This window comes from Adiantum capillus-veneris, chromosome 19 (assembly GCF_014529385.1).
Source record: "Adiantum capillus-veneris isolate H3 chromosome 19, ASM1452938v2, whole genome shotgun sequence".
Taxonomy (NCBI): Eukaryota; Viridiplantae; Streptophyta; class Polypodiopsida; order Polypodiales; family Pteridaceae; genus Adiantum; species Adiantum capillus-veneris.
The window spans coordinates 86,138,081-86,162,758 of NC_140949.1; the positions used below are offsets into that span (position 1 = coordinate 86,138,081).

At 41.0% G+C, this 24,678-nt stretch overlaps 1 protein-coding gene across 1 annotated transcript; it reads left to right on the forward strand.

Annotated features, from left to right (window-relative positions):
- The first annotated feature begins 581 nt into the window (after window positions 1-581).
- On the forward strand, window positions 582-8,086 carry LOC147434402 (uncharacterized). The gene is made up of 6 exons (XM_086490875.1): window positions 582-2,368; window positions 2,597-2,673; window positions 3,218-3,266; window positions 3,371-3,644; window positions 7,556-7,679; window positions 7,782-8,086. Exons 1-6 carry the CDS (start codon window positions 1,063-1,065, stop codon window positions 7,986-7,988), a joined length of 2,037 nt encoding a protein of 678 aa, XP_086347001.1. The 5' UTR covers window positions 582-1,062; the 3' UTR covers window positions 7,989-8,086.
- The last annotated feature ends 16,592 nt before the right edge of the window (window positions 8,087-24,678 follow it).

Below are 24,678 nucleotides of genomic sequence, written 5' to 3' on the forward strand. Positions count from 1 at the left end.
TGCGGCCTGCATAATAGTTGCACTCTCCCCCCCACCACCAACATCGCCTTCTATTCGCCTTTTAGTATTAAGAGTCAAGACTCACTTAAAGCTAATAGTCATCCCATGTTTAGTTAAAGTCCGCCCTGCAGTAATTTATTGTATTCTGGTTATTACTTTGACCTTCGAGGGTGGGCCTTTTGGGGTCTCTCTCTCTCTCTCATCTCGCGCAGCGCTCTCTCTTCTGTGCCTCTTTGGATTCTCTCTCTCTCACACAACACACACACAGTCTCTCTCTCTCTCTCTCTCTCACACACACACACACTCTCTCTCTCTCTCTCTCTCTTCCTTCACTTCCTTGTTAAACCATACTCCTACCCCTTCGGTTTCTGGGTGCATAGTCCAGGTCGTTTTTTTTTTTTTTTTTCACTCCCTACCAGACTCCGAAAACAAAAAAACTCCTACGGCTTCTCCTTTCTAGACCTTTTTTTGATTAGTTGTCATAACCGTGACGTCCCTTTCATCCTTTGCTGGCCTTTTCACACAATAGGCATATTTATATGCTGCTAGACAAGTGGAAATTATTCTTTGAAAGCTAGTTATTGCTTGCCTTCATGCTTCATGTGTGTGGTCTACACAACCTTGAAAATACCTTTGTAGAAGAAGCAACTACACAGAGCTTTCTCACAAATTTATGCTGATGTATTCGCCATGAGGGATGGCATCTAGTTAGCTTTTTCGTGGATGGAGATGCGATCTTCGCTGTCGCAATTAGTGCAGCCTTGAGCTACAGGCATCAGTGAGGAGAGGAAGCTTATCTCTTATCTTTCTACTTGCAGGAGCCTTGTGCATAACTTCTCTTTGCTCTTTTCTCTTTCTCCAATCACCTCACTATTCATGCTACTGTTCATCTTCTTGTTTCCCCTACCTATCTGCCCATCTAGGCTAACAAGCTCAAACAAGACTGCATGCTGTTGCTTCCTCAGGTCAGGCTCCAAAGGTTCAATAGACTCTTTTTTCTACCCCCAATTTCTATGATCCCACGCTCAATCCTGAAGCCCAGTTAGCTTCCTTGAATTGACAATGTTTGAAATGGCCTTACGAGATAGGACTTCTTCAACTGCAGGATCATTAGGGGCTGGGCCAGACCTCTCACTAAACATTAGTTTACCTTGTGTGAATAAGAACCAGTCCTGCTCCTCCTCTCAGGAAAGCAAGAGCAGCAATGAGCAGGCCCTTGGATCATTCGAGCTATGGAGGATGCGGCATGATGCTGTGGCTGACCAGGCCACAAGGTCGCAGAGTGAGAGCTCAAGCAATTCCAACGAGGGGACCACTGCAATGCTCGTGAACAGTATGAGTGTAGTAAGGGGAAAGGAGATAAAGAAGCAGGAAGAGATCGGCTACGCCGCTGCTGTTGTGAAAATGGGTGGAGCTAATTTGCAAGGATGTGCGTCGCCTGTGATGAGTGGAAGGGCACCTACGTCTGGCGCCTATTTCCCTGACACTAATGGAAAGAGCTCTCTGACCTACTCCAGTACAGATCAACAAAAGCACGCAATGTTGAAACTTTTGGGTAATGATGGGCGAAGCCTGCTGCAACGGTCTGCTTCGAATGCCGATCCATCATTTACATCATCATCTCTCAGAAGTCAGCTTCTGCAAGAGCAGCTGGATTCAACACAGCACTCTCATGCAGGCCCTACACTGTTTCCTGTGGTTATGTCTACTGATGCAAAAGAGAGCGCGAGTGCAGCTGTGAGTTGGAGGATAAGGGCAGCAGATCACGGAGCCGGTCATGGGGAGATTCCATTGAAACAGCAGCTGGCGAGGTTATTTGGAGGTGCAGGAGGGCCAGATAGCATGGAGCCAGAAAGGCTAGCGGAAGGGATGCAAAGGGAGGTGGAGGTAAAGCCGGAGTGCGGAGGGAGCTCAATGCGGACATTGAGGGAGGACCAAGCTGCAGGAGCGGGGTGGAGCGCAGGTCGGCCGACTGGCAGCTCCATTAATATACAGCTATGGGGATCATCATCTGCATCGAGCTGCTGTAGCCCCAGCTTATCCAGAACTGAGCCTGGACTCATGCCTATCCACAGGCAGGCGAGCATGCACACGCCACACCTAGCTGCAAAAGAGAATGGGCTCGTATTATCGGGCAATACCACAGGCCAAGCACAGCTTCTAAGCGCAGCAGGCGTCAGCTCGTGCGACATGAGCCCTTCTCATAATAGTACTATCACAGTTACAATGAAGCAGTCCGAGGCAGCGCTGCGCAGTGTACAGGGAAAGTTCTCCACGAAGCGCAGCATGCGCGCTCCTCGCATGCGCTGGACCTCTCATCTGCATGCTCACTTCGTTCATGCCGTTGAAGCCCTCGGTGGTCATGAGAGTACGTACTCAATCTGCGCCAACCTTAGACCCCACACTCACAGCAGTTTAGCTATGGCATGGATTTATTTCTCTCTCTCTCTCTCTCTCTCTCTCTGTGTGTGTGTGTGTGTGTGTGTGTGTGTGTGTGTGTGTGTGTGTACGTGTAGTCTCATCACCATATAATTACCACTTCTGATTGGTCTCTTCATGTTTGCTAAACTAGTACTTTCGTTGTTTGATTCAACAGGGGCTACTCCCAAGTCCGTACTCGAGCTCATGAACGTCAAGGACCTTACTCTCGCTCACGTCAAAAGCCATTTGCAGGTAATTATGGATCTCTCTACGGTGCTACTGTGCATTATTGCATTTTGTTCCATCCATTGCAAGGTCTGCTATACTGTATGTCAGTATGTAACGTGGAGCATATGAAACCTAATGTACAATACACAGGTGCCGAAAGAGTTTGTGATAGGCCTAGAGGGCCTCTCACGTGTGTGGGCCAATTACAATGCGATACCCTAGTTAGGATTGGCTGAGTCTGTAAAATCTAGCTTTTGCTGACACCAAAACTCATCAAGAATACTTTGCTTGTAGGCTTACGTACCCACACATGAAAGGGGGTAATCGTAATAGTTTGCTTGACTTGATGGGGGCCCGGGGGGTAATATGTGGGTTTTGCAACTGCACCTCTTTGAGGTGCAATTAGTGGATATGAGTTACCCCCCCTCAGTGTGGGGATCCCCTTACAAGATGCACATCTATGCCTAGCCTAGCTTGTGCTATATGCCTAAACATATTTTATCTCTCTCTCTCTCTCTCTCTCTCAATAATTTTATGCATTTGTGCTGATCTCTTATCCTTCTTGCAGATGTACAGGACCGTCAAGACAACAGATAAATCAAACTGCATCAATGGAGGTATACATTTCTAACCTCATGTACACTATTATTGTTGAAACATTCAAATTTCCTTATGTAGGTGAAGACGACGCTTATTTATAAATTTGTTTTCTTTCTTGCAGGGTTTGCAGAGTTGTTTAGCTCTCCATTTTTAAGGCCATCACATGAATTTGGACCAAATGGGTCCAAATTGATGAGTAATACTATGGGTTCTTATATGCACATGAACAACATTTTGAAAAGGATGCAAGAGTGGGGTCATGGCCATAGAGAGGAGCTAAGCAATGCTGTGAGTGATGTGAGAAGCTTTAATGTGGGAAGCACTCGAGCGATGCCAGTGCTTCATCCTTCCAAATGTATATTCACTAGCCTCAGCAACAACCAACTCTCAAGAAGGTATGCTCAAACTACATCAATTAATCCTTTTACTATTAGAAATACCACAAACTGACAATAATTATCTACAAATTAAGACTTCCACTCCTTATTAGCAAATATTACTAGAAGTTCTACATGTTGACTAGTCATGTTATAACTTCCACCCATTGTTATGTAATCATGTAGTGGCTCATTTTATATCACAGGTTGTTCATGAGTTGCACAATCCAAGTGAATGGCAAGTGGCACAGGGGTCGACTAGCAATTTTTTTGCAAAAAATTATTATCAAAACTAGGGAAGGTAGTAGACAGAACTTTATACATATCCATGTATTTACAACTACAGATTGTTGTACATTACACCCTCGAGGGACCATACTGCGGGAAGAACCTTGGGGGAAAGGGATATATTTATTGAACTCAACATCGAACCCTCGGCCTTGGGGTTACATCATTGAGGCCCAACCACGGTGAACCTTGGGGTTATACATCAATAGGGCCTACTCTCTAGGGATATGACTAGCTACTTTGGTTGTTGGTTTCCTCTGAGTCGGAAAAGAATTTTTATAAGTGCTGAATGGTAGTGGTCGTTCAATAGATAAAGAGTGAGTGATAGATGTTTGTAGCAAGGAAAGAGCCTTGAGACTAGAGAGCATAGTTTCTCAGAGAAATAGTTTGGGAAGGTCCAAAAAAGGGGGTTCATAGTAATTCAAAAGATGGCCGGTCGAGTGGGAAATAGAAAGCTAAATGAATGTACTCTGAAACACAATTTATGAAACCTGTTAACTTTGAAAGGTCTTCACAATATTATAATATCCCTTGAATACACTTGTAAACCTACCAATCTGGATATTCTATTTTCTTATTACTGAAAATTAGGCTTTATTTTCCTTATATTTTCTGAGGTCCAACTCATTTTTCATATAGAACTAGAATGCTTTCAATGCAAAGAGACTTTTTTTCCATGCTTTGCTTTATCTGATATCCTTACTAATTTTCTCACTTCACTCTCAACACTAAGTAGCACCAATTGGGGTTCACCGGAGGCATCTTGAAGTGAACTAAACCTAGACAACACAAAAATCAAAGCTATGAGCACATCATGTACCTCATTTTTATGATGTTACATTGTAAACCAAGATACATTGCCCGAGGTTTTGGGGTTTAATTCGCGTCCTGGTTTAGTTTTAATAAGACCCCTATGGCAAGCCCCTTTTTGTAAAGATACAGGCTTTTACAGCACGAAACTTTGCTTAGGCCTATGGGCTTATCCCTAGATGTATCTAACTCTTTACCCCCTTCAATGGGTGATCAGATGTAATTTGCCTCTCTTATAAATTCAAAGCGTGTATTTGGTATTAAAAAAAAGGACCCCTATGGCTGTGATTGCCAGAGTATTCGAACATAGACTTCCGAGCCGTAGATCCCCTCACCCCCCTCTAATAAAAGCTTGGTATAATTACTTAGTCATAAGAAGGTTATCCCATTAATAATTTTTTTAATGCCAAAATCGGTTTATAGAGTAATGAGTTTGGTTAGCTAGTTGCTTGGAGATAATGTGGGCTTTTTCCATTGGCCGGACGGGAGGGCCTCAAACCTTCCTTTCATGCTTATCCCGCAAATGGCTATACATGTGGTTAACTACTGAAGCCCTTTTTACTCTATGTTCCATTGTGGAAGCGTAGGGTGATTTTTGATAGGTAACCTTGCCGTTTGAAATTTTTAGATTTTATGAATTTTGTTGCATTTCAGTGTATTTTTTCTTAAGAGTAACTCCCAGTTTTACCCAGAAAAACCAAACAAAATACCCCAAAATGGGTAAAATCCTCGACAAAAAGCAATCGTGGCAAGAGCCGATGCTTCTTTCATAGAGTGCCACCTACGTAGCAGCTTTGGCCATAGATGCAGAAGTTAAAGACTTGCGGTTCGGACCCTTGGGTGCACAATTTGATGCTACCTACACTAAGACTAGCCATCACCATGTTAAGTGTCTTAATACTGGCCCCTTTGTGTTGTTTTTCATGATTAAAGTAAGTTCAATCTCTAGGAAACTCATTAACACAAAGTAGATATGCATGTTTGAGTTTGCTATGCCCCGACCAATTAGGGTATGGTCACACATTAAGGCTTAGTTATTAGTTATTTGAAGTGAAAACTAAGCCTCTCTTTTTTTCACCATCAATGCGGGGAAGGTAGTAGGGAGACACTATACACATGTCATATATTTACAGTTGTACATTGCTTTACATTACATCCTCGAGGGGCAACCGTGGAACCACTCCTCCACTAGGGGAGGAGAATACACCCAAGAGACCGCAACCCGTGAGTTTCTAACCCTCAACCTTGGGGTTACATGGCAAAGGTCTCACCACCTGAGCTACTCTTCTGGGATTAACTAAGCCTCATTCTTGGTCAATGGCAAAAAAGAGCATTAAATGAATAACTATGCCTTCCCTTTGTAACTTTGCCGATTTTGGCATGGTTGTGAAGTTCAAGCCATAGTTGGGAAGCTTATAAAATTAACTAAGCCTTGGGTGACCATGCTATGAGGCTTATTTATTCATTTCATGCTCTATCTCGGCATAGTTGGCATAGCTATCAATAATTGATGACTAAGCTTGGCGTGAACATAGCCATAGTAAATGTGTCTTCTTTGAAAAAAAAATCCATTGAGTGCGGTGAAGGTAGTAGGGAGAAATTTTACGCATATCATATATTTACAACTGCACATTGTTGTAGAATACACCTTCAAGCGACGACCGTGGGAACACCAAGAGAACGCAACCCATGAGCTTCGAACCCTCAACCTTGGGGTTACATCATAAAGATCTCACCAACTAAGCTATGCTAATTCTTGGAAATGTGTCCTTGTTGACGGACGCAAAGCAAAGCTACAAATAATGTCATCATTCAAAATGCTATTTTTGGTTTTGTCTCCATCACGTTACCCCCTAGATCTCTACTATAAGCTTCTATTGCCTAGGAAACATGACCTTAGAGCCGGGTCGCACGAGGGAATAGTGGAGGGAGATCACACTCTATAATGAGTTAAAGTGAGAGACAAGTAGGGAAAAGCGAAGGCGAACGTTACTCTTGCTAGCGCTGGGAGAAATGAGGGTATTAAGCTATATTTCAGGGAGCAATCTCCTCTCCTTGTTTGTAAGGTAGTTTCAGCCAATCAGAAGGTGATTGATCATCGTGATCCACCCCTGAAAATTCTTTGTCTCATATCAGCAGGAGTGGTGCGACCAGGGCCGCATCTTCCTTCCCCCCACTACCCCCCTTGGTGCTAGGGCGACTATGCTCTTAGAGTCGGGTCGCACCCAGCGGGAGTGGGGGGAGGAGGGTGAGCATATTCACCATTTTCAGAAATTCCTAAAACTTCTGCGCAAAAACCGAATGCACCCAATAACCCCACTGTCACTGTGAAAAAGGGGGGGCATAAGCGAGGGTTACGGGAGAATCCTTCTCTACTTGATAGTAGGGTAGCTGGAGCCAATGGCGAGGAAGCATTTTCGCTGGTTTTTTATGCCCTGGTCTTTTTTGCGCTATAGAGATACTGGGTGCGACTCAGTGTCTCCCACTCCCCCCACTCATACAGGCGCAACCCGGCTCTTAGTCACCTCCAGGTTACTTATTAGAAGGATCGTAAATACAGTTCCTTATCTTTCTTTGGTATGGAAAACCTTTTATGAGGTTTCCATTTAAATCAATGCTCGGAGTTCAACTAAATGCCACATTTTCATTTAAGACAATGGGCAGAGCCGAACGAATTATTAGAGAGTTGGATTTTAAAAAAAAGTAAAAATAAATAAATAAATAAATTTTATATATATATATATATAGAGAGAGAGAGAGAGAGAGAGAGAGAGAGAGAGAGAGAGAGAGAGAGAGAGATTGTTTTGTAAGTTTTTTCTTTTTGTAAGCAGTAGCTTGCCATGGCCTGTAAGAGAATTGCATGGCGACTCTCACATATTGAAAGGCGGCATATTCGACCAGCCATCGTTTGTGCAGAAACAGAATCAAAGGTCATCGTTACACAATGACACACAGGTAGCTGCAATTAATATTCCAAGTTCCTGCCACTGACAAGTTTCTCTCATAAATTTGGAAAGCCGCCATGCTAAGCGTTTGTGTGCTGCAATATATTTGTAGGTTGTCCCGAAGCTACACAAAAGTGGAGACGTTGTCAATCTCTTCAGCTCATCTACTCCAACGTCGACAAGCTCGCTACTACGCATGTGTGAAGATGCTGAGACAGCTCCAAACCTAGACCTCACTCTTGGCAGACTGAACAATTCTCCAACATTTGCAATGCCAAAAGAGCATATCCCCAAAGAGCTTCCCTTGCTCAAGTGCTAATTTTCTCTCGCCTATCAAGTTTTCTCAATAAGGCTTTTTTTCCCTTGAATTAACATGAGCACAGCTCTATTGAGGGAATTTGATTGGATTTTCCTTTACGTCTCTTTAATGAACGGTAGAAAAAGAGAGACAATTAGCACTGTTGGATTGTACAAGTAGATATAACTTCTACCCCATTGCTTTAGCTGCACCATTTAAGGCGGGTACCTTCTGTATAATATTCTAAACATGCAACACTGTAGTTCCTCAAAGGAGCACTTAATTGGTAATTCTTCTTTGTTCTAAGCTTTGGGAGATTGTGCATGTGCGTTTGCGTGCATGTGTGTGTTTGTGTGTGTGTGTGTGTGTGTGTGTGTGTGTGTGTGTGTGTGTGAGAGAGAGAGAGAGAGAGAGAGAGAGAGAGAGAGAGGATTGCCCAAAATGTTTGCTAACAAGAGAGGATAAGGGACACACTTAGAACTCTTATCGGTTTATATGTCAAATTTTGGAGGGTTTGCCAGCTCTTGCACTAAAACATGTATATTATTGCTCGATTTCTTCAAGGCAAGCTTGGAACCTAGATAGGATTCTGCAACTTTAGCGAGTGAAAAATACTCTGAATGAACACTAGCTTATAGATATGGCTTGGAGACTTTAAAAAAAAAACTCATGGAAAATCTTCATTGGTTTTAAAGTTAACCCGAGAGTGAATAAACGTATATAGTTGAGGCAGTCTATCTACAAATCCAAATGCCTTTGATGAGAGTCTGGAAAGAACTTATTCACTACCCCTTGGCATATGGAGAAGTTCTTCCCCCGAAAACAAAAGTGTCAAGGTTTCCAAAATTGACTATGAACACTTATGGAGTGATTTAGTAATCACAAGCTGGGTCTCATCCCAAAAATTGTGCTCCTAGAGACACTCCTAGTGCTATAAACGAAGCACAAGATCCTCTCAATTGGGACTCCTAGTTCTTGTGTATAGGCGTGCTATCTGAAATGCTTGCTGCATCTATATGTCCTGGTATAGATAAGCCTATGCGAGTTTAAGCTCATCGTGAACTCAACTCGATCTTCGCACTAGAAACATGTAGTGCTAAAGTGACACCCAAAATATCATTAATGGCTAGAGTCTTGCTTGTTTAGTAGCGTCGATGGGCACTCCACTGGGAAGATCTGTTCGATATTGAGAGTAATTACCCATGGATTAAAAATAGTTGTCTCTTAGCTCGTTGGAAACTGATGGCTCTTAGCCTTGATACCAATTTTAATGTAGTATTCAATCTACTGAGCAATGAATACTAATTGTTGTGCCGATTAATTCTTGCATGGCATCATCGCCAATTTCTTGCTGAGAGTCGGAGCACTTTGGCTCATGACTACGCACATCCAAAGCATGTACCTACTTAGAAGGTTTTTGTGAAAATATACGTAATTTCATTATTCCTTTTATGTATGCTATTATGAATACTATACTTGGTTTGCAGCTTATCCTATAAGCATACTATAGTGTGCTTGTATGACACTCTCGTAGAAAGAGGTGAAAAAACATAGAAACCACATCTCGACCCACCTACCTTGTATGTGGTCATGACTATACCAGGGTGATTTAACTAGAGCACTTTGCCTGTGAATTAATTCCATTAAATTTAGGCTCCTTTTAGTGTTGTTGTGTGTTTTTAAACAAACAATAACTCACCTCGTTCTTAGCAGAGTAGCTAGTGGTATAGCAAAAGCTTAAACGATGATGTGGTGGAATTTATTCCGTCGTACTGGCATGCCATGCATACAATGCAGGAGAAAAATATGCCCTTGGCTACAAGGATGTCATAAACCGTGTGAGCCGATACTAAGAGTGCTATGCACAAGCTATGCTGGCATGGATACATCATCATTGGACATTATAAAATGTACAATGTGAGCTTATATCCCTATCTTTCCAAATTCCCAAAATTGTGTGCAGTGCACTTGATCCCAAGTCGATGGGTAGTACCTTGGCACACGTTAGAAGCCTTGCTTCTCGTGAATACAAACAATGCACTCTTTGCACAATAGGAAAAACATAGATAAAACAAGAAACTTGCAAGTTGTATTATATATATACATACACATATGTATACATACATACATACACACACAAACTCACATAGATACGTATATACAAGCATACTTGGTGCTTACATACATGTATATACACATACATATACACTCACTCACATATATACATATCTACATGTGTACACATATACTATTAAACCTAAGTAGTGGCTAGTAGTACCAATAGTCTAGTGACACCTCTTTAGATATCATCACAATCTCAATCGTGGTAAGACCAAGGGTACGTTGCAGTAATTTATACATGAATGGACCAAAGACCACAACGATATGATTAAAAAGGGACTATAACCAAAAGGAAACGTTCGAACATCGCGTGCTATGTTGACATACATATACATACACATATATACATGTATACATAGCTGCATGCATATACAGACTCATATATACATGTATACAAAACTAAAAATATATACACACGCATACATATCTCCTCTCTATTTCCTCTCCATCTCTCTCTCTCTTTTTATCTCTCTTCTATCTCTATACCATTCTCTCTCTCTCTCTCTCTCTCTCTCTCTCTCTCTCTCTCTCTCCACCTGTATCTCTCTCCCTCTATCTCTATCTCTTTCTTTTCCTCTCCATCACTCTAATTCACTACAAGAGGTTGTGTGCTCTTGTGACGCTTTTAGTGACGGAAATACACTGGGTTTTTATAACCCCTGGCGTCGCTAAGAGCGTCGATACGGGGACGTCGCTATAAGCGTCGCTATGACAGTCGCTATAAGTGTCTCTATAAACGTCTCTATCTAGCAACGACTATAGTGACGTTGTAGAGCCATCAATAGCGACGCTGCAGAGCCTTATATAGTGACATCCGAGATGAAATTTTTTTGGTGGCAGGGCATTGAATGCCCTGCCACCCATCAACCATATTGAATGTTTCATTTGTCTATTTACCTTTGAAAAAAAGTGCATCTTCTCCGATCTCCTCCATTGATGCCACTGTGATTGGCACATGGTAGGAGCATGGTAGCCTTCATATGTCCGTGCACTACGAGGGGCTACCTCTATGACGTACCACCTGTTTGATGCAGACTTTGTAGGATGAAATGAGGATGAAATATCACCTGCCAGAGCCACATAACTTACATAAGAGCTTCCAAGCACATAAATTCTAAAATGGGATGTTAACTATTTACATACTTACTTGTTCACAATGCTCGGGTAGTACTAAAGTGTCTCTTAGGTCAGTCCATTTCTTAGTTGAATCCACCTCAAGAAAACCAGACTCTCCTCTACGCACAGTAGCGTTGCGACCCTCCATGATTATCTTGAACCATTGCACGTCGAATAAGTCGACAAAAAATCCTCTATAATCGATTCTCAAAATCTCTTGTAGCGTGCCGAAGTAAGTGAGTTCCGCCACCACAGGATCTGCATCAGAGGACCGTCGTCGACTAAACTGTTCAAATTTTGCCATGATTCCACAATCTTGAGTAAAACGCTTTTTGTCGATCCGTTCCACCCTAAAATGTCGACCTTTACACCATGCTGTTGTGTATGACTTATACTACAACCAACAAACATTATGAGTGGCCGTTCAAACATCTAGAAAGTTACTAGTCGTACATTGCAAACTTACCTTGGTCGCGCAACCCCGAGAGTACTCTCACTCTTCCTCAGTCACTTCTTCACCGCACTGTTGTGCACTTTTCAATTGATTGTGCAACCATCTTAAGCTCATGAATGTTGGTAGGCTCTCTAGACCCGTCGGATAGTGCATCGGTGGTCGTCTTCCTCGTCTCCACTCGATTCGTGCCCTTTGTTGCTCTTGCTTTGCATCCTCATATTGTGAAATCCCCTTCTGCATGATTAGATTGTGAAGCATGCAAGATCGGTCGATTTTAGCCTCTAGATCTTCCGTCATCTTCTTCTCAACACCGAGATTGCACATGACAATCCCATATATGCGCTCATCATCTATGGTTCGCCATAGCGTGTCTCGGGCTTTATCAAATCCGTCTAGCCACTCTCCAATGTACACTAGGGACTTTGATACCAGCCAATCTTCTGCCATGCTACCCTCCGGACGTGCCTTAGGATGCACATATCTCTTGAACGTTTTCATGAAATGTTCTAAAAAGAACATCCATCTGGAATGTATTGTGCCAGTTATTTCCACCTCATCAACTATGTGAACAAGAAGATGCACCTAAATGGTTAGCATGGTAGTAGAAAAATGTTTCTCAAACATGCACACAACCTCCGCAACGTTTAGTTTGGTGAATGATATGGAGTCTACGTTGATCTCCTTTTGTGAGATCCATTGCACCAACTTCGCAAGTTTGTAGATTATGTCATGGACGTCAAGAGACAAACATCCCTCAATGGCAACCGGTAAAATAAACTGCAAAACACGTGCAGCAATGATATTAAAGTCCACACACGAATTTGTTACACAATTCCCACTATGATATACTCCACTATGAACATACCTGACACATTTTATGCCTGTCGTGTGACTTCAAACCAGTAAGCTTTCCTTCTTTAGTAAAACACGTTTGGAGCGAGTGCATTACGCCAGTGGGGGTCCGCAAAGATCGAATGGTCTCTTTTACTTTGCGTTCTTGGGCTCCTGTGAAAATCCATGCTGCTTTGGGGACTTTTATCGATCCATCGGACGCTGTTTGCGGCCAATATTGCTCCATACGATCCACATTTCTAAGGTCAACTCTGGCTCCCAAAGTATCTTTCTTGCCGGTCAGATGGTCCCATAGTAGATTACCCACATTCTTGAATATGTGCATTGGATCGAGCAAGTGATTGATCATGAGTCGGGGCCAGTATGGTAACTCGTACCATAGAGATAGTCTCTTCATCCTTGGGGGCAATCTGTCATCACACATCTCCTTCTGCTCTAACCATGCTTGTGCAGACATCCTCGGTGGCTCTCTTCCCAAAAAGCCATCGCGTAACACATGATTCTCTGGAAGATACGCTTGATGACCTTCGTAGATTTTCTTCTTCAATGAGGGAACCCTACGTGCATTCAGTTTAGGTCCACATGTGACACACGCTCTGTATCTGCTTGTTTGAAGCCCTGCATGTATACACATGATAATAGATCAGCTTGAGAAAAACCAAGATTTATAGTGTCTGAGTGAGGAGTGTAAATAGATCACCTGAGCCTTCTGTTAGTCTGGGATAGTCATGAATGGTCCACATTAGAATGCCTCTGAGCAAAGCATTCCGTCGACCTGTGTGTCGGCTCATATCCACCACTTCTATGCCAATCCACAATTGTTGTAGCTCTTCCAATAGTGGACGAAGATACACATCCATATTCTTCACTTTTTATCGCCCTGGTACAATTAAGCTTAGCCATAGGTGCCCCTTCTTCGTAGTCAACCACGGGGGAATATTGTAGTTGATGATGACAACGGGCCATACATTGTAAGATCCCCAAGTTTCACAAAATCTTTCTTGCTTCCTCTCCGGAATCTAGCATCACATTATCAGCTGGTAGTATGTGCTCTTTGAGCAATCTACACAACATAAAAATACGGTACAATTGTCTAAAAATCTATCAGATCATTATACATTTAGAGTTTTATTAAAGTAAACTAATTGTAATAGATCACCTGAAAAGCGCTGTGACGCTAGTGTCACTCCAACCAAACTTTGCCTGCATGTTGAGAAGAACCAGGAGCGCTTTCAATCTAGACACACGTGCTCCATTATACAATGGCGTATTGGCTTCACTTTTCATATCATCATAGATAAGCCTTTCTGAATCCATGATCGTGTTGATCATTTCATCAATCTCGGGCTCAAACATTGCCTCGTTGGGAATGTGGTCTGCATGATCATCCCCCGAGCTGTCAGAGGCTACATCTTGTGGCCTCACATACGCTCCTTGACCAAAGCCCCTGCGAACACGTCTGTTTGGGTTGCAAGATTGCTGCATGTTGGCGAGCGTCAGAGTCCGACGAACTCGATCTATAATAGATGGATCGAATTCGCCAAATTCGCGAACGTGCTGCAAATAAACGCGTCTTGTCTGTCGCACATCATCCTTGCAATGATTACAAGGACATAAGATCCTCGTTGAGAGATAGGTGTTTCGGTTGGACGGCCCCACATCCTCGTCACTACTCATAATGAGGGTAAAAATCTTATAACCTGGACAACAAATTTAATCTTCTATTGGCATTCTTCGTCTTTTATCTCTCTTTTCTCTCTCTCTCTCTCTCTCTCTCTCTCTCTCTCTTTGTTCACACTCTAAACTACCTCACATTCTCTAGTCATGTCCAATCCCCACACACCTCGGTATAGAGGTGCACGGAGATCAGAACCACCAGGTTATAATCTGGTCTTTATTGGTCAATGCCTATATTTGTGGGTACAAGAAATCTACACACCCATGTCTACATGATACTGCATGTAGCGGACAAAACCCCTTTGCCTCTTCTCTAGCTGTAGCATTTCACAGCATCTTAACATCTTTTCATAGTAGATCTTTGTTTGTAGCATGCAGGTACGCCATTCTTGCAATGTAACTGATGTCTGCTCAAGGCACTTAATTCTTACTCTAGATTTGACGGGATGTGGTGTGTGTGTGTGTGTGTGTGTGTGTGTGTGACCCTTGGAATCCTCATCTTGCATCACTAATTTCTGTGTAGGCTCAATTTGCTCTTCCATTAGCTCATCATGACGGCTTATTGTATGGTAGCAGCAATCGAACATGCAGGTGGAATTGTTGGTCCGCATGGATTGTCGAGGCTATGAGCGCTTTCTCGCCATTTCTGACAAGCGTCGACAGCTCGCTCAGTTGCGCCTACACGAAAATCTAAATTTAACCTTATCTTAAACGATAAAAAGAAGAAAATGGTATAACCTTTCTATCACCCAAGTGTCGTAGATTGGTTATGCGAATTCCCTCTTCAATATAACAGGTAAATAGCGCAAATAAACCTAAATATAATCTAATATATCTAAATCTAACGTAAATAAACCTAAATCTAATCTAATATAACGTAAATATCAATCTAACGTAAATAAATCTAATTCTAATCAAACGTAAATTTAACTAAAAATAAACCTAAATCTAATAATCTAATTTAACTTAAATAAATCTAAATCTAATTTAACATAAGTCTACATCTAACCTAATCTTTAATGTCTTTTGGGATAGTTTCCTACGACGTTAAAACTCTCTTCTTCTTGTGTGTGTGTGTGTGTGTGTGTGTGTGTGTGGGTAGGTGTGTGTGTGCCAATGAAAAGAGAAAAATGGTATAACCTTTCTATCACCCAAGTGTGGTAGATTGATTATGCCATTTTCCTCTTGAATAATAGGTTTTGAGTTCAAATCCTCGTCAGCTAGATCTTTAGGTCTCTTTGATTAGTTTCCTACGACGTTAAATTAAACTCTCTTCTTCTCAGGTGTGTGTGTGTGGGTGTGTGTGTACGCCAATAAAAAAAGGAGAAAAATGGTATAACTTTTCTATCACCGACGTGTGATAGATTGGTTATGCCATTTCCCTTATGAATAATAGGTCTTGAGTTCAACTCCTGTCGACTAGATCTTTAAGGTCTCTTGGGATAGTTTCCTATGATGTTAAGAGTCTCTTCTTCCTCTTCTTCTCTCTCTCTCTCTCTCTCTCTCTCTCTCTCTCTCTCTCTCTCTCTCTTCCTCTCTCAATGTGTGTGTGCATTCTTTGTTCATGCATGTGTGTGTGCGTTTTTGGTTTATGCATGCTCTCTCTCTCGCTCTCTCTCTCTCTCTCTCTCTCTCTCTCTCTCTCTCTCTCTCTTCCTCTCTCAATGTGTGTGTGCATTCTTTGTTTATGCATGTGTGTGTGCGTTTTTTGTTTATGCTTGTACTCTCTCTCTCTCTCTCTCTCTCTCTCTCTCTCTCTCTCAAAAACACAATGTGTGTGTGTGTGTGAGAGAGAGAGAGAGAGGGAGAGAGAAAGAGGGGAAGGGAACATGAGAGTGAGAAGAGGAAAGGAGCATACCTGGCTCTCCTTTCTCTCCTCGTGTGTGTGTGTGTGTGGAGAAGAAAGAGAGAGAGAGGGAGAGCACGCGTTACCTTGCTTGCTTGACCGCACGCCGAAAACTCAGATATCAGATCTGAGTTTTCGGGCGCTCTCGGTTATTTTTTTTAGCCCTGGTGGTGTCGCTATGTTACTTGTAACATAGCAACGCCGTGGTTTTTCATGTTTGAGCGTCGCACTACGAGCGTCGCTACTATTAAGTACCTCTTGTAGTGATTCTACCTCCTCCCCCCCCCCCCCCCCCCCCCATCTCTCTCTCTCTCTCTCTCTCTATATATATATATATATATATATATATATATATATATATACATTCTTCTAAGTTTATACATTTTTATGCTTGTGTCTGTCTCTCTCTTTCCAATCTCTCTCTCTCTCTCTCTCTCTCTCTCTCTCTCTCTCTCTCTCTCTATATATGTCTTTCTCTTTCCTCTCTCTCTCTCTCTCTCTCTCTCTCTCTCAGGGGAAGAGAGAGAGAGAGAGAGAGAGAGAGAGAGAGAGAGAGAGAGAGAGAGACAGACACAAGCATAAAAATGTACAAACTTAGAAGAATGTGTGTGTATATATATATATATATATATATATATATATATATATATATATATATATATATATATATATATATGTGTGTGTGTGTGTGTGTGTGTGTGTGTGTGTGTGTGTGTGTGTGTTTTCTTGTATATGTGTGTGTGTGCATGTGTTTCGGGGGGTGTACCCTTAAGGAACTATTCATATAACGTGCGTTAAAGGGTTAAAAAAAAACCCTTTACTTACATGCTTAAGGTAATAAAATGACCCCTTTTTCTTAAAAAACTTACGGGGTTTTCTCTTAAATCAATTCAAAAACCCCTTTGGTTAATATAATCCTGTTAAAATTTTAAACTTTTGGCAATTAAAAAACCCATTCATTTGAACTCACGTGGTAACTTACATGTCTAAGAGGTGAACCCTCCGAGGTGTGTGTGTGTGTGTGTATGTGAGAGAGAGAGAGAGGGAGGGAGAGATGCAGAGGAACGATGCAATAGGTGCGATGGCGACAAGCCTTGAAGAGCAAGGTATGCATAAAAAATACGGTATGCCTTGCTCTGTTTCTTTTTATGGATGCCAATCATTATTGTGGATATTATCGTGAACATTACTCCAAAAATTACTGCATATATTATCACGCGCATGGTTTTTTAAATGTTCAAAAAAGTATTAAATGTTGCAGGCTATCCACTTTGCAACTTCCTCTATAATTTTCCACCACCTTTAATACTATTTTTTATTTTTTTTAAAGCATCTCTTTCTTTTCCTATTCATTGTATTTTTTTAATCATAATTTTAGTACAATCTTACTTTCTTTAAGCTTATCTCTCTTTTTCTACTCATGTCATTTTTTAAAAAGTTATTTCTTTATTCATTTCTCTCATATTGCCTATTGAAAATGTAGCTTACACCTAACTTACTAATTGTTCATTTTTTAATAGTTTCTTGAATTAATATATCTCTCTTTCATGCATGTGCCTGACAATTGGGATGATCATGGGACTCCAAATGACCCCAAATGCGAGCCATGGTTGAAGGACAAACTACTTTGTCCTTTTGCGATATGTGCAAAAGAGCGATCCCTCGTTTGAGATGCATTGCCTTGGAGCATGTGGAGAATGAGGGGCTTTGGATTCCTCAAAAAAGAACTCGAGTAGATGGGAGTGCCATCCCCCATCGCTTGAGGATGCCCCTCATTGGTCTAGGTTCGGTGGAGGTAGGGAGGCACCCAAGGCTGAAAGACAACAGTAAAAGAAATCTCCCGCACACAACTCTGCAAAACTTCAGATTGTACTTTGTTGTTGTTGATGTCTTATTCATCTTCATGGTGTTGACTTTATGTATTGTCATCATGTTGTCGTCGATGAGTTGTCGATCCTCATTGATCTGATTCGTTGAGGATGTCTCCTTCATGGCCAATGGTGTAAAACACTCATACATAGAGAATGTGGTGTGCAACTTGTGTGTTCTCATGTTTATGGGCGGTCTTACCGTATACCTGATGTATAGAGAGTTTCTAAAACCCATGTGTGATGTGCTTTCTTACAATAGTATTGCATACATATTAAGGCAACCTTTGTGCAAATGCAAATGAATGGTGTTGGGGGTAGTGGGGCTTCTTCAAATCTCAAAGTTAAATAAAACATTCATGTCAAATGAATGAATTACAAGCCTTTGATTGGTGCTATTGTGTGGGAAAACCTCCTACCCGCTTTTGTGGAATTAATGGCTACTAGAGTCAAAAACCCTTGCGCTTTCATAACCGAGGGAGAACCCTATTTATTGAGGCTAGTAATTGGCAACAACCAGTCGGCAGTGAGAGTATACGAGTAGAAGGTTGAGCATGTGGCCACACTAGGCAACACTTGATGGATTGTTTGCCGAGTGTCGAGAATCTAAGAATGCCTTGAGTGTGCATACCATAGCGCAAAGGCAGTGATGCACGATCAAGTATGGCGTAGTCTTGGAAGAGTGGCATCTAGTTGAAGTAGGTTTGACTAGTGCCCATGGTTTAGTTGCTATAGTTCATGAGCTAATGATGCTTGAAACTGGTAAGCTTGTATTAACATTGGCAACACCATGGGAGATTCCATAAGTAGGTTGAAACTCAAGAGCAACATGAGGGGGAGGGCCATGTGCACATCAAAAGAAAATAACGTTGAGCCTTAGTTAGAGCGGGGAGTTGAAGTTGAGGACCCCTCAGTGGTCCAGACTTGCACGTGCAAGACTGTGGGGAGAGGGCAGTTTGTTGGGGGCCACAATCTCCTTCCATTTTGGCCTCACAAGTCAAATCCCCCATTTATAAGGAGTCCTTCACATGGGAGATCTTCAAAGGTATTGTGACTTAAAAAGAAAAATTTTCAAGCATTTATGTGCAAAAAAGACTACGCACGCGCACGCACGCACGCACACACACACACACACACACACACACACACACACACACACACACACACACACACACAATTGTGAGCTTGAGTTCTGCACAAATTTGAGAGACCAAAGAGCACTACTCTTGCAAGGTTAATTAGGAAATTCATTATATATATGAGGCCCTATTAAAACAAATAGATAATTGACATATAGCTTTTGGCAATAGCTTTGCGCACACACTAGTTGCACAAGTCAATTGTGCTTATGGTGGGATTAATAGTGTGGTAAAGCAAGCTAAAAATGAACACAAAAGCACACTAAAAATTATGCACACACACACAATGCTAAATGAAAATTCCTCCTCACTTAATCACCAAAGGGCAGTGGAACATGCTTATGCCCAAGTGGTGATTAGGGAGTAGGATTATTGAGAAGGCTAATACAAATAGAGGTTAATTGATAGTAGGCCTAGGTATGGAATCGTCAACTCTGATATCACTTGATGGGTTGGATGCGGAAGCGTGCACCCTAATTACCAATGGCTAGCGTTAGGCTATGGAGGGCGAAGCCTTAGCTTGAATATCATGTTAGGATAGTGCATAACTCCTTCAGGTCCTCCCTTGTATCCCCCCCTTTTCACACGATGCCGCTTCTCCAAAGGGCCTTCACCAATCCCCTTTCCTTTAGGAATGCACTCCCATAGGCCGTCACAAAGCTTACTAGAATGCTCTCAAAGAGCCGATTCTCACAAATTACCAACATCTGCTTATTAAGAGTGTCATCTCATAGCCCTGGCTTCATACTTTGGGCTCCCTTTTGCCATAGTCTAAACCCCATAAAGGTGATTCCCATGCACACAAGCTCAAATGCACAATTTTCAATGTATGTTCTATTCAGTATTAAGGTTATCATTCATACTTGCACGACCATGGGATTAGATACTACTAGATATGGTAAGTGACCTTCCCAACAAGATGCAAACACATGAGTACACACAAAAGCATCATAATCATTGAAATGTATGCTTGTTTTTCACCATTAGCCAAGAAGGCTACATCCTCAACACAATGGACCAAAGAACAAGACAACAACGACATGAACATGGAAAAGACAACATCAAACGACACCGATAACAAAATGAAAACAACAAAATTTGATGACAACATTGACAAACAAGTTTTGAAAATTTGTGAGTGGCAGAAAGTCCTCCAAAACAAACAATAACACAATAACCATGTAAAATTTGTGTGCACTCAATTGTGTATCACCTTCATTTGTGCCTTGTAAAACCCCAAGTTTGTCTTAAGGGGGCGATTGTTAGGGCAAGCCCAACTTGTGGCACCATATGGGAAATCCCTCTAGACACATATGAAGAGATAAATAATGACAGGGTCCAATAGCAAGAGGGTGCAACCTCTCTAACCAATGATTGTAAATCACAAAAAGAGGTTATTTTCTAATGAAGCATTGCACTTTGACTCTGTCATTGTGTCTATAATCTCTCTCTTTATGCTCTTGTAATTGGCATAGCCTAACCCTAATCTAACCCTAACCCTAACACCATGGCCATAGCCTAATGCTATGCCATTGGTGATTAGGGCAACATGGTTTGCCATCTAACCCATCAAAGTTTAGATTTTTCTCTTCAACTAACAAAAGAGGGGCTCCTAAAGGAAAATTAGAAGGTTGTACCAAGCCCTTGTTTTACTTTTATTTGAATTCCTTTTCGTATAATGAAGAGTTTGTCTATAAGATGCCTTATGAGGAGATTAACTAATGGCATTAAAGTCAATAGATAAATGTGGAGGGTAGTTTGAAGAAAAGAAGCTTGATATTCTAAAAAATACAAGTGTTACTATCTAGAATTATTTTAAAATGATTAAAAAGAACAATTTCTCCACATGAATTTGGGCATGGCTTGTGCACTATACAATGTATGTACTACACATATAATGTTGCGTGTTTGAAAGTGGTCAATACGTCCATTGTGTCTTGGGAGTAAGTAGCTTGGGTGAAACACTTGTTTCTTGGGATTTTTGAAAAATATAAGAGAAATTATAATGTAAGTAACTAAACGCAATATTATCAAGCCGTCATCTTGCCTAGAAAGAGCAATACATATGTGCACTAACTATAAATCACAATTGATGTACAATTGAGGTACATCTAAAGGCCATGAGAAATGGAAGCCTATGTACACATAGTTAAAAGATTAGTGTCTATAGGATTTTGGACTTTCTCCATTCATTTCTACCATTCTTTGTCAAATATAACCAATTTAGGGTTAAAAACTATCAGAACCACCTCCTGCAAAATGGTAACAAAATGCAATTATATACACCAAATATGATAAAAGCATTGATATCAGCCATGGTGTTGTGACGATTAAGCTAGGGAGATGGAGTTTTAGCCCAACACTCGCATGTATGAAGTTTAAAAGTTCTTATCATATCTTATTAGAAACTTTTCACTAGATCTTATTGTAAATGTCTACATGAAATTTTTTATCCCTCCAAGCAAGTAGGCCACTCAGGTTCGAGTGGTCAAATTTTCTTTTATACTTGTTGCATGTTCTTACCTATGTCACAAACTCATGGATATCTAAAAGGAAAGGGTCAGAGAAATTTATGTTGTACCACAACCACAAAGAAAGTTTCCTTTAAAATCTACATCAAGTTATGAGGCAATTCTAAAAGGATCCATTCATGAGAGGCTTCCAACCTATTGACTCAAAAGCTGTGATGGGGTTAGGCCTAATGAAAAATAGAGAAAAATCCAATCAACCAAGTCAAATCCCATCCATATAAACAAAAACATCCCTCAATTCTCATACATTCAACTTGCCAATCGGAGAACACTTGGCCTAACTGGCCATTTATAGCAACCGACATTCGACAAGTATCACGCATGCCAACTTTGCCAATCTCAACATGCTTGAAGTGTTCTTGCCATTCTTAGCAACCTGTGCATTAGGAGATTTTGGAGGTCATTCGGAGGGCCTTCTAAGAAATTCTATTTTTCTCTCCCTCAATCTGACAACCAGAGAGGGAGAAATTGTCAAAATACTCCTAAAAATGAGATTTTGCGTCATGGCGCGTGGAGAGCCATTTGAAAAATTCCAAATGGCCCTCCGTGCATCGTGAGGCAAAAAATAAAAAAAGTGGATCACGGTGCGCATAACGGTCATCTAGAATTCTCTTGACGGTCCCTCGCGCGCCATGATCGAAAATCTCCTTTTTAGGGATTTTTTGGCGATTTCTCCCTCTCCGGGTGTCAGATTGAGGCAAGTAGATAGACGATAGGGTTTTGAACGTTTCGGATGCATTGGAAGTGTCAAAAGCTTCAAATTCCAACACCAATTGATAGTTGTGTGATTTTTTTAAAATTTCAATGATGACAAAAGCCATATTAAATGAGGGTCGCCTACCTCATGAAAAAAACATTCGCATTGAATGAAAAGGTGCCCGTTTTCAAGGACCACTGACACCTTTTTTATATTTTTCTTAATATCAATCTATTTTTCTACGTAACATAAGCTCTTCTTTCATTGGAGGAGCACTTTTTCCTCTCTCTTCTAAAAGGCCCTCCAAAAGACCTCCGAAATCTCCTAATGTTTTGGCACAAGCTACAACAACTGCACTAGAGATACCCCTTATGTGCCCTAACATACTTGACCAAAAGTAAGTAAAGGGTATTAACAAGTATCTTACATAGATTTTTTGGCTTCTCATTAGTGTCTTGTGCTAATAGTTCTACACTTAGGTCTTTGTTTTTGAAGAAAAAGCTACTTTGTATGAAGTAGATGTATGCCTCATTCTTAGATAACCAAGACATCATAAATCCCTACAGGCAGGGTGCATAAATAGGATGAGGTGGGTCCCTCCAAGTTCGAATTCTATCTTTCCAATTGAGCGTTGAGAGAGTACCTTTTACCAATTTTCTAGTTATATTACTAATTTCTTGATTGAATACTAACTTAATTTTAGTTTCCTTAAGCATTTTGGAGAGAGAAAAGAATGTGTACTATCACAATCTATAAGTAACTCAAAGTTTTCACCTTATTGATTCACAATGGTTCACATAACTTCCTAGTGTTTCCAAGCTCTAGGGTTGTTAACTGCTACAAATCGAGTATCCCTTTCATCTTCCTTGCTCATTAAAGCTGGTTCTCCCACATGACTATCTAAGATGTTGCTCCTCTTTGATTGTTCCCTTGATTTATCTCATGTTGAGGGATGGCTATGGTGGCAATTCCAAGGTTTTGGTCTTGTGGATAGCTACTTCTATAGTGATACCCATGCAAACCATAGTATGTATAAGATTGAACACAATCCATAAAGATTCTATAATGTACAAGGTAACAACATTCTTATACTAAAAAAATCATGTGGATATGGGTGGGTATGACATGGGAATTAAAAAATACATCTTTTGGCCCCCTAAAACTTTGGGTTACACCCATGGGTCTAGTCCTACCTAGATAAATAACCCTTAGACAAAGGATATAATATTTACGTAATCACTCAAAAATTTTACATGATCACAACATGTTAATTAATGTTAACAACCATATAAATTGGCTTTTTTCAAAATTGATCTCTCCCCCCTTCATCCAATAGTTTAAATGCATTACTTTGTCAACATTAAGAACAGATTCACCTTGCCAACTTGATGTTCACTCTAATGACATTTTGAGTGATTACGTGAATTTTAAATCCATGACAGTCATTGTCACATGATGAAACACACACTGATTGAGATACTTGCACACCACCTACAATGATAGTTTCATCTAGCCTTTTAGTTACAATGAAGAAGTAGAATTCAATAACCCAAAGTGATTCACCTCACTTTGAGTGTCTTCAAGTTCTCTACAAGGCCTCCTAGTTATCCTGCTTCATGAGGAAGATTTTACCAGATCTTAATTACGAGCTGATCCCCCAAGTGACTAGAGAAAACAATCTTGTCTAGTAATTGCATCACAATTTACAAACTAAATAGTATCAAGATCTACGTGCACCCTCAAGAATAATGTTGAAAATCATGAGCCTGAGGTAGGCTTAATGGATGTCTTGCTACATTGATGGGTAAATTATCTCTTTTTCTTTTCTTTTTTATGTTCAATATATAGTACCAATACACTTCACACTTAAATTTTTTCAATCATAAACTTCTTCTAGATGCAAGATTTCAACAACCATGCTTTGATACCAAGTGAGAGGTTCCCAACACATTGACTCAAAAGTAGTGAGATGGGGTCCATGGTAGGTCTCTAGGCCTAATGAAAATTAGAGTCTATATGTAAGATGAATCCAGGGAACATGCCCTCATCATTGACAATGGCTTGAATCTGTAACCCTAGAAAAAGACCTAGTCCAACCTTGCAAGAAGAAATGGGGCAAAAATATACAAGACCTAATACGTTTTTGACACTATAACCTCGACAAGAGGCTAAGGAATTCTCTCTAATATTTTTTCTCTCTACATATATGAGAGCACAACCATTGGTGTAGCTCATGGAGAAATCAATGTTAGTGTGTTGGGAGTGAATACGAGTTGGGTCCACTCGTCCATGATCGTGACCCTTAGTCGATTTGCACTTACCACCCCTTCTTTATGCAAGGGGCTTGCTACTTTTTTTTTTTTTTTTGGGGGGGGGGGGGGGGGGGGGGGGGAGGAGGGGCATTGAGCGC

Bases quoted from the DNA above. Each gene is read 5' to 3' on its own strand.
- LOC147434402 (XM_086490875.1), top strand. From the start codon at position 1,063: ATGTTTGAAATGGCCTTACGAGATAGGACTTCTTCAACTGCAGGATCA. The intron at 3,267-3,370 runs GTATACATTTCT...TCTTTCTTGCAG, and splicing joins ATCAAACTGCATCAATGGAG to GGTTTGCAGAGTTGTTTAGC. The intron at 3,645-7,555 runs GTATGCTCAAAC...TTTTGTAAGCAG, and splicing joins AACAACCAACTCTCAAGAAG to TAGCTTGCCATGGCCTGTAA.